The 10,376-nt window shown below is 46.1% G+C and overlaps 1 protein-coding gene across 7 annotated transcripts; it reads left to right on the forward strand.

Annotated features, from left to right (window-relative positions):
• The first annotated feature begins 918 nt into the window (after positions 1-918).
• On the forward strand, positions 919-9,773 carry LOC101774519. 7 transcript variants are annotated; one of them, XM_022827488.1, is made up of 7 exons: positions 919-1,213; positions 4,541-4,561; positions 4,651-4,739; positions 5,524-5,809; positions 8,087-8,160; positions 8,769-8,847; positions 8,994-9,773. In XM_022827488.1, exons 1-7 carry the CDS (start codon positions 934-936, stop codon positions 9,224-9,226), a joined length of 1,062 nt encoding a protein of 353 aa, XP_022683223.1. In that variant the 5' UTR covers positions 919-933; the 3' UTR covers positions 9,227-9,773. The 7 variants fall into 7 exon arrangements, with proteins under 7 accessions (XP_022683223.1, XP_022683225.1, XP_012702550.1 ...); XM_012847096.2 differs by lacking the exon at positions 5,524-5,809 and having other exon boundaries at positions 1,039-1,213; XM_022827489.1 differs by lacking the exon at positions 919-1,213 and having other exon boundaries at positions 3,639-4,561.
• Positions 9,774-10,376: the final 603 nt, after the last annotated feature.

A 10,376-nucleotide genomic window follows, 5' to 3' on the forward strand; every position in this document is an offset into this window, starting at 1 on the left:
GCCTGATCGGAGTCTGATTCCGTTTGCACCAGTCAACCCGCCTAATAAGGCTAGCTGCCATCTGTTCTGGCTACCAGATCGAGCAAACCAGCCAGTAGCCATGGCCAGGATCAAGAGGCCGCGTCGGTGCGCGCGCCCTATCTCGGACGACGGCGGCAGCGCGGACCGCCTGAGCCCACTGGCCGACGACCTGCTTCGCCTCGACACCCGCACCGCGCTCTCCACCGCCGTGCTCACCAGGCGGTGGGCGCGCCTCCCGCGCGAGGTCCCGGCGCTCGAGCTCAGGGTCTGCGACGTGCTCCCGCGCCGCTACCACCGAGCTCGTCCTGCGCGACATGCCGGCGTCCACGCCGGCGGCCACGTACCAGAGACTCTTCATCGCGCGCTCGCCGCTGGAGACGCTGCGCCTCGTGTCGTGCGGCTGCGCGGGGAAGACGAAGCGGCTGGTGGTCAGCACGCCGGGCTCGCGGCTGAAGGAGCTCGTCGTCGACGGCTGCTCGTTCCTGGCGATTGAGCTCCTCACAAAATGCTTGTCAACCAGAATTGGTTCTTTTATGAAGCCAGAATCGGTTCGCAAAATGCTTGTCAACCAGATGCTTCTCTGTTATGGTTCCATCTTTGCATGTCAGGTGCAATCTTAACTCTGGGATCCAATCACGTTTTTATTAGAAATTCTCCCACTGCTGGATGGTTCTCTATAATTTTATGTTAACACATTCAATGACAGGAAAACACAATCTTGACCAGTGCCTGAAGTCTGGGAAGAAGTACCCATGGTTTACGTGTCTTATTACAAATACATGTGTTGCTATATTCTGTGAAACACGGATACGCCAGGAAGGGTGCGTATTCCGTATCGGATACGGCCGGGATACGTATCCGCGGCGTGTCCGCATGTCCCTTCCTAATTGGGCCGGAAACTATGGAACGGAAATGTTTCGCCCAATCGATACGGCCCAGCCCAACTTACCAGTTACCACCCTCCGCCGGTCCACCCTCCCACGCGCAGCCTCACGCCTCCGCCTCCCCCTTCCCCACGCAGCGGCGCAGCACCGGCGACGAGCTTCCGTCCCTACTCGCTGGCCGCCAGTGACGAGTTTCCGCCCCTGCCACGTGGATCCAGGCTGCAGCGAGTTCCCGTTCTCGATCTCCCCTTCTTCTTCAGTTCGTAGCCGCTGCGACGAGTTCCAGGCCCCTGCGACGAGTTCCTTGAGTTAATCCCCTTCCCCGTTCTCGATCTCCTCCTCTTCTTCAGTTCGTGACTGCTTGTTGCTTGATTTCTTTGCTCCCCACTTCGTCTTCCTCTCCCCTTCTCGATCTATTCTATTTCTGCAGTGCGGTTAGTGACTTCTTGTTGCTTCATTGCTTGTATGCAGTAGATGGCGTCTCCAAATATGAGCAGTGCAGCAAGTAGGAACTTGCTGCTGCCTGAATTGCAAGCCTGCATGCCTTTTATTAATTTTCTAAATTTGAGACTACCATATTTGAGAGTTGAGGAGACTTGAGAATGAGACCTGCTGTGTTGTAGTAATAGTACACTTAAGTAGTTAATTGCAACGGTTCATTGTTATCAGTTTTAAAATTTTAATATGCATTATTTTTTATTTTATTTTTTAAATAGTTAATGTATCTGTATATCGGGTTTTTTTAGGAAATTGCCGTATCCGCGTATCCGTATCCTTCCGATACCGATACACCTTCCGATACCGATACATGTATCCGTATCCGTGTTGCATAGCTTGGCGGGCTCCCGCGAGGAGCGCCGCCTGTCCTAATGAGTCTATTCAGCTTGAATTGTCGAGGAGCGGGCAATGCCTCGACAGTCAGAGAGCTCCGTGATTTTATCACAAAGTTTGCCCCTTCTATTTTATGTATTCTTGAGACTCAAATTAGTAAAATTCGTGTGGAAGCTCTAGCCGGTACGCTGGGTTTTGATAGAGCCTTTGCGGTTGGTAGTGAAGGCAGGAGTGGCGGTCTTTGTATTTTCTGGAACAACGATTTGGATATCAATATTTTGGGTCATTCTAAGTATCACATTGATGCTTCAGTTATGGGTATAGGTGATTTACCTTGGAGAATCACAACAGTTTATGGAGAGGCCCAGACTAACCTGAGATCTCAAACTTGGGATACTCTAAAGAACATATGTGGTACTAGCACCTTACCTTGGCTTTGCCTAGGAGATTTCAATGAAGTATTGCGACCTGAGGAGCACCTTGAAGTGGGACACCGCGCGCTATCGCAGATGCAGGGATTTCGCGACATGGTCGATGTATGCAACCTCATTGATCTCGGTTATAGTTGTAGCTTCTGGACCTGGGAGAAGAAGGTGGCAGGGGGTACTTATACTCAAGTCAGACTGGATCGAGCCCTTGGTTCAGCTGAATGGAGTGCGCAGTTTCCCTTTGCAAATGTGTGCCATATCAACGCAGCAACGTCTGATCATCATGGATTGCTGCTGAAACTAACTGATGATGAGTTAGAACAAAACGGTGCGTGCCGACAGTTTCGTTTACGAAGCCATGTGGGACAGGCACCCGGAGCTAAAGCCTACCGTTGCAACGTGTTGGCAGACTGTGGTGGCCACAACTGTTGGAGATGTTAAAAGTAAACTGGGTGCTTTATCGGATGAATTTGGTAAATGGGGAGTTGACACGTTTGGCAATGTCAAGAAGGTGGTGTTTGGGAACTGGGAAATGAGAATGGGATAGGGAAATAAGGGAAGAAGGATAACATATCCCTTGTTCGGATTTATGGAATGGGAAAAGAATGGGTATGTGATAGGGATAGAATGAGATTATTTCCCACCGCTACATACCCAGCAGGAGGGGTGGGTTTTGGCTGGGAAACAAGGAGGGGTGAATCTGACTTATTATTTATCTTCTCGGAGCAGACCGTCGGGCACGGATCACCTTCCTGCCGATCTCCATCGACGGCTACTACTGCCCGCCATGTCCTCATCGTGTTGCCGTGGCCTCTTGGGAATGGTGGCATCTATAGTGCGGACGGGTGAAACGTTGCCGGCATCGGCCCTAGTGGGAGCAAGAGGAGCATCTTGTGACTCCCCGTAAGTTCCTAACTCGCCTAGTTGCACAAGTCATCGGAGCCGCCACACGAATCGCAAGCCGTTGCCACGCAAAGGCCCGGAGCTGCCACTTGAATCGCAAACCGCCATGCCCACGTGTGTGGGGTTCAGAGCTGCCGCTTGCCACGCATAATCTGGCCACTTGAGGGGATCCGAACCCGATTGGATGGGACAACCATTTTTTTCATTTCATCAGAGATTTTGACTTAGCAAGCAATCGATAGGCGGATGGAGTTGGGTGCCAGGAGCTGGGAGGGCATGGAAGACATTCTTGTTTTTATTTGCTTGCTCAAACCAAAGAAAAAACAAAGGAAAGGGGGCCATTTGGTTCTTTAGTCCCTCCTAAATTTCGTGTCACATCGAATGTTTAGATACTAATTAGGAGTATTAAACATAGACTAATTACAAAACTAATTGCACAGATGGAGGCTAATTTGCGAGACGAATCTATTAAGCCTAATTAGTCCATGATTTAACAATGTGATGCTACAGTAAACATATGCTAATGATGGATTAAATTGGCTTAGTAGATTCGTCTCGCGAATTAGCCTCCATCTGTTTAATTAGTTTTATGATTAACTCATGTTTAGTCCTTCTAATTAGCCTCCGATCGATGTGACAGGAATTTTAGTTCGGACTAAAGATCCAAACACCAATCTGATTTCCGTTTCCCTTTCCCATACCCTATCCAAACACCACCTTAGGGATTGCGAAATAATTAATTAGCCAAGCATTGTTTAGCAATTCCGATCCCTTTCCTCGCTTGACCCTGACGGCCACCGACCGAGTGCCCCCACGCCGGATCGAAGCGCGCTGCCTGGGTCTCCTTCGGTCCTTCCTGTGCCGCGTCTCCCTGATTGACTTAGCTTTGGCTGGTAAGGGATCCCTGGTGCATCTGGATGGATTGTTATGAGCCTGATTCCTGTTTTGTCGGGTTGCTTTTTTCCCGTGTGAGATCAAATCCATATCTTCATTCCTGGGACGCGTTCTTCAGTCTGTCCATCCATTTTGTTGTGGATTTCATCGCGAATGGCTATTTACCTTTCAAAAGTTTGGGGGTTCACCTGTCGAGGAGATAGGTGCGTCAAGAACACGCAAACTTAATTCTTATGTGTTCTTGGGTTCCATTCGTTTTGCTCCGTGTGCAAATTCGGTTGATATTATTGCCATCCGCTGGGATCATGGGAGAATGAAACCTGTTGCAGTCATCTGGTACAAATTCCAGTCCGCGATGCCCTTTCCAAATGATTAATTCTTTTGCGAAATTATTTGTTTCAAACTCATGTCCACTGTTTGTAAGTAGAGTTGTGTTGTAATAGGATATTTTGCTTTAATCTATCGTGCTGTATATTTCAGTATATACATACATGGGTAACACCCGCATTGCGGGCTTATCTTGTACTTCTTGTTGCATTTTTATGTCTTTAGATAGCTAATCCAAATAAATTGTTTCAGGTATTATGAACTATGCAGCAGGTAGTGAGGCATATTCCATTTCGAATCATTCTGTGAGGTGTTTCATTTTTTTTTGTGTACTGATTTTGTGATATATATTCGGCTTGTAGGCATTGAGTTGCATCCACAATGTCCCAACTTGGAACATGTTCATTGCCTAGAGCTGCAATCTATGGCACTTCAGCTAGGAGGTTTGGAGGTAATTATTGGATTCAAGTTTCTGTATGTTTTTTTTGTTTTTTTTCATTTTTGATCAGGGTTGTGTCCTTTGTCATCATACATAAAAATCTTGTGGGATTTAAGGTGCAGTTGGAAATAAAAGGTTAATCTGAGCCTTAAATACAATAACAAAGTGTTGGCAGGTGCAAACAAGTAGATTTGTCTCGATACATCTAGAATCAAGACAGATCATGAAATCGCTGGACCTCTTGCAAAAGCTAGCCACTCAGCCATTATGTTTTCCAAGGCTGTACTGAAACTATCCTATAACTCTGAACATTTTTTTTGGTCTCCTGTACTCATTGTCAGCATAGTAGTGTAATGAGGCCAACAAGACACACACAGATTACACTAACCATGGCAACTAAATCAATTCACAGTTCAGTGCAAATATTCTGTAATTAAATATAATTAAGAACTATAGCTCTTACAATGCTCCAATCGCCCTGTAGCTCTATAGAGCATTATGCAAAATCACTCATGTTTAGTTGGGCGTCATACTAGAAACAACCAGCTCCAAGTATAACCAGACTGACAGAACAGAGAATATAGCAAGACTGTCCAAAATCTATTGCTAAGGAAAACACATGAAGGTCTTAGAGGAGAATGAAAAACACATGGTCACGGACACCTTACCGATCTATTACTTGATTGATGTACGCAGGTTGTCTTCTCCTAGAGCCCAACCTGCTTTTCACCCCATCAAAATCAAGAACGCATTAGGGGAAGGAAGAACCCTAACCTCCTCGATCTGGTTGATGTAGTCTGAGCCTGAGAAGAGGAAAGTGGAGAACTCACAAATCCAAGAAGTAGAGGGGTGGAGGTGCCGTGGTGGATCCAAATTCCAAAGGAGGTGGCTGAGGTGGTGTCGTTGTAGATCGAGACGGCGGCGGTGCTCCTGGATAGGGATGGGTACACGGAGGATGGCGGCAACGCGGGATGGTGGCGGTTGGCTGGGGACGAGGACGAGGACGCGAAAGAGGGGAAGTGCCTGGACGACGACGCGGAGGGGCGCTGGCGAGAGGCGGGGCGGTGGAGTAGACGAAGATGGTGAGGTTGCTAGCTCCCTTGCGTCGCTAACCTCGCGAGTCGCGACAACGCGGGGTTGTGGCGTCCGGACCCAAGAGGTGGGTCGTTCTCACCTAGGGAAAAGTTGCGGATTGGGCTTGCCACCCCCGTGCTCGTGGGCTCCCAAATGCTAGGGAAATTGAGCCTGGGAACGAAATTCCCGTGGGAAGCCCACCTAGAGAAATCACAGGAACCCGACCGGATTTTCTGTTCCCAAAGGAGCCCTAAAAGAACTTACGTGGGTGCTCTTTTTTGTTTTTTTTCACATGGAACCGAAAAATTCAAATCCGTACTGAAGTCAGAGTGACCTTTGTTTTTTTTCCTGTTCAAGGCGTCTGTGAATTTTGTCAATCTTAATACTAGCAGCATCAGTCTTGCCGCCTAAGCATGTCGAATGTGCTCATATTAATAGTTTGTGCGCACGTTCATAGGGGTGAATACAGTGTGTCTAATCTAATGACAATGAGACGTCTGATGTAACTTTGTCAAACTCATGACAATGAGACGTCTGATGTAACTTTGTCAAACTCGATCTCCTAACCCTTGGATGTGCTCATAGGGTAGGGTGTGTTTGAGTCAGATGCATGTGCATCGTGAGCACTAGCTTGTTCCAAATAAAAAAATATACTTGGTTTATGTTCTTTCTGATTATAAATGTTGGAGTTATAGACTTGTGTTCTTTATAATTTTCTGCACGTAACAATCTGCTGACAATTAAAATTGATAAATTTGGATGGACCAGTCTCTAAACCGGTAGATCAATTTGACTAAAGTGGTCATATTTTAAATTGGACCTTCACCATTGCGTAGCTCTTGTTGAGATGATCAAAATGCATATGTAGAATGTCCGATTCGGAATTCGGATGAGGGAGTTATGACTTCTGGAAGATCTAGCACCCAAGAAAACTGGTCAGACCAGTTTCACAGCTCACATCGATCATTTGGTCTATAGACGGCGGCTGGCGGCGGAGCGGCCGGCGGAAGGTGACGGCAGGGAGGCCGACGAGCCGAGAGGTGGCAGCGGGGAGGTGGTAGAGAGGTGGCGGCGGGGACGCCGGGGAGGTTGTCGGGCGAACTTGTGGCGGCGGGGAGGTGGCGGTGGGGAGCAAGGGTGGCCGGCGGGGAGTGAGGCTGGGCGGCGGGAAGAGATGGCCGACGGGATGGGCGACGGTGGGTGTCCGCCTGGGCGCGAGGCATGGGGGTGGGACTTGGGTGCGGCTGTGCGGTGCAGGTCTTCGGGAGTCAGGAGGTGATTAGGGAACCCTAGAAAAAATCCTTTGTATACTTGTACAGAAGGGTCCACATGTCAGGCGGGTTCGCGGGCATGGGTACGGCATTTTTGTACCCGCTAATTTATTACCCGCGGGCACAAACTCAAACCCGCACCTCTGCCCGTGGGTACAAAATGGCACCCGTATCCTCACCCTACCGGGTTTTTGCCCGCGGGTAATTTGTACAAAACGCCTTAATTACTATCATGTGTCAAAACCCTTACAAATCACGTGTCAAAATACAACTTGTTGCCTTATAAATGCATTGAAAACCAAAAGAAAGCAGTGGTGGTGTCCGTATTTGGTCTACTGTAGATGTGCAAGTAAAGAATTTCAATGGTAGCATAGTTCTTACCAGCTTGTCTTTTGCTCTGGAGATTCACCACTGCTCAACCCAAGCCATGAAAACTGATGAATCCCATGCAGATGCAATTTAGATACATCATGGATAATCTATGATAGCACACTTTCCCTTTTTACAATTATGTTCATGTGTAAATACTCTTTCTAGATGAATAGAAAAGGTATATACAAATACTCTTTTTGGATAATAGAATTTTCCATTATCTGAAAAAAGATAAAAAGAACAAACTGGTTGTTTCCAAGTATATCTTTTTATTAGTTTAAAGAGTATCTGTCATATCGCAGTCCCTTTATATGAGATATTAATTAAGTTCATGTGTAAATTCTCTCTATAGATAAATAGAGTAACTGGTTGTTTCCAATTAAAATGTTTCATTATATTATGTTAAAAAGTAAATTGCACAGTAGGTCCCCAAAATTGCGCACATCTGTAAGCTTGAGAATTCTATGGATTTGTACAAGTGGGCCGAAAAGTCTCCAACTCTTAATTGAGGATTGATCTTGGATTTTGTGATTCATGAATCACCATTCTTCTGATTTTTGGCATTGCTGTTCCTCTTTTGCACATCAATGCTTATACTATGTATTGCTGAATAATTCTCATTATTGTCTTGCTGTTTGGCAGGTTCACAATTTCAGCAACCTAAGGTTAATCGCATCTCATTTGAACAGAAAGTGTCTGCTAAAACAACATTGAGAGTACGTATTACTGAGTTGTTGTCTATTTTGATCTTACTACGTGTAGACTGAAGTTTATGGGATTAAAAACTAATCAGAAATCAGGCCTTGTATCAAACTATACGTTCTAATATTTGTACATTTTACAAACTATTGCATAGTGGAAACATCAGTGTATCTTAAAAGCATTTTGTTATTGTCTCCATATTGTAATTTTAAATTTTCTAAATCGTTAGCTATGGTAATTATGTTAGATAAACCCACTGCTACTTTGAGATAAATGTGCCAGTGGGGGACCTCATTCTAACTTTTGCCTAGGTTGAAAGGAGTGTGTATTATAAAAAGTTTGCATGTTCAAAATGGCTTAGTTCAATTATGAATGGATCATGGATTTGCAATGCTTGTTGGTGAATCACTTGTCTGTGATGGGCATAATTTCTTAGATACCATCGTACCAGGAATGATTACTAAAGCGTTAACTTTGTGAGTTGTTAAGTACATAGTAAATCTGAACTTGTGAAATTCAAAAATTGAATACAAAAATGTTAACCTGCTTATCTTGTCTATGATTTACTTCACTGTCAGATCCCTTGTTTGACTACCTTTCCTGTGACCACTCTTTGCTACAGAGTATGAGGTGTAAAGCTACTCAAACCCAAAGCGTCCAAAAGAAATCTTCAAGTGCAACTGTTCAACGTGATAAGAAAGGTTGGAATTTAGAATTATCATGCTGCATATAATTGAACTCAATTTTATTTGTCTTTGAAGGATGTAACTGAAGTTGCTCAAAGAAAGCAGGCAAACTCACCACATTGGCTTAAATTCACCTGTATGATGATTTACAACTGTTCCAGGGAAAGTTCAAGGGCCGAAGCTGGACGATGGAAGTGGCGGGTTCCCTCCGTTCCGCTTCGGCAAAGGTGGGGGCGGTGGTGGAGGTGGCGGGGGTGGCAGCAACTACTTCGGCGGATTCCTTCTCTTCTCCTGTGTGTTGCTCCTGGATTACCTGAAGGAGTTTGAGAAGTACCTGCTTACTCGGAAGCACCGAGGTGGAGACAACGCCAGCAACGGGCTGCTACAACCATGATCACCCCAGTAGCACTAGCTACTCGTTTCTGTTGTAATGAAGAAGGCTTCTGGTTGTGGCTGCCATTTGGAACATAACATGTGACTGTCATGGTAGTTTATGGTCTCTTTCTGATGGACTTCTGAGAAAGATCATGTTGGACTTGAGACTTAAATTACAGGACTGTGGGTAGTTTATGTTGTCTTTCTGATGGACTTCTGAGAAAGATCATGTCGGACTTGAGACTCAAATTACAGGACTGCGTCAGAGATGCCGAAAGTTCCTTCAAGTAGGCTGCTGAGCTGGAGATATGAATCTAGTGTAATGTAGCGTGCCTGTTTCAGATGTAAGCCTATCGTCATTGGTGTGGAACGCTTGCCGACTGAAATGTAGAATCAGTTGACTGGAAATTTGGCCGCCGTTCTCTACGGTGACTTTTGCTTTCCCATTCGCTGAGGTTTGTGACTGTTGAAATTGAGGTGTAAGCTGTCAGAGCAAGTGCTGTATCATTTCTGGTTGGTTTACGGGGAAATTTCTGGGGTGAGTCAACATCCAGTGTTTTGTGAAAGCGAGTGCAGAAGTTGCAATCACCAACATGTGTTTTGTAAAAGCCGAACCTGAACCAGCCATGACCGGTCGACAGAACCACGCAGCCCCAAGTTGGCCCGGTCGTTCGGTATGGGTTTTCATTCCGATGCAGTTTCATAATGGCTTTGTTGTTCGTATGAATTTGGTGGACTTGACCTGAAGGTCATGAGGTCTGTCGTCTTGGTCTTCTCTCTTTCCACTGCATCTTCTACCCCGTGATTTCCCTGGGCCCCGTTTTGTATATAATTTTCATGATACAAACAATTTATACGCATAACGTGACAGTTAAGTAACTTATCTACCTAACTTATACATGTAAACGATACTAACTTGAGTAAAAATAATGATATAAAAAAGAAATAATCAAATGGAAAAAATTGAAAAAGAAAAAAAAAGTGCAATCGGTGTGCACGCAGTGCCGCGCTTCCGCACTAGTGTGGCCGGTGGACCGCCGACCTATAGTTGGCCATATGGGCATGGCCCGTGGGTTGGCCCACGGCACGGGATTTTGGTCCGGTCTAGGCACGGCCCGGCACGACGGTCGTCGTGCTTGTGCTGGCCCGGCCCACACCACGGGCTGTGC

Source organism: Setaria italica, chromosome VI (genome assembly GCF_000263155.2).
Source record: "Setaria italica strain Yugu1 chromosome VI, Setaria_italica_v2.0, whole genome shotgun sequence".
Taxonomy (NCBI): Eukaryota; Viridiplantae; Streptophyta; class Magnoliopsida; order Poales; family Poaceae; genus Setaria; species Setaria italica.

Coding starts and splice junctions, on each gene's coding strand:
- LOC101774519 (XM_022827488.1), top strand. CDS start 934: ATGTTTCGCCCAATCGATACGGCCCAGCCCAACTTACCAGTTACCACC. Junction 1,214..4,540: donor CCCTGCGACGAGTTCCTTGA/GTTAATCCCCTT, acceptor AAATTGTTTCAG/GTATTATGAACTATGCAGCA. Junction 4,562..4,650: donor TATTATGAACTATGCAGCAG/GTAGTGAGGCAT, acceptor TTCGGCTTGTAG/GCATTGAGTTGCATCCACAA.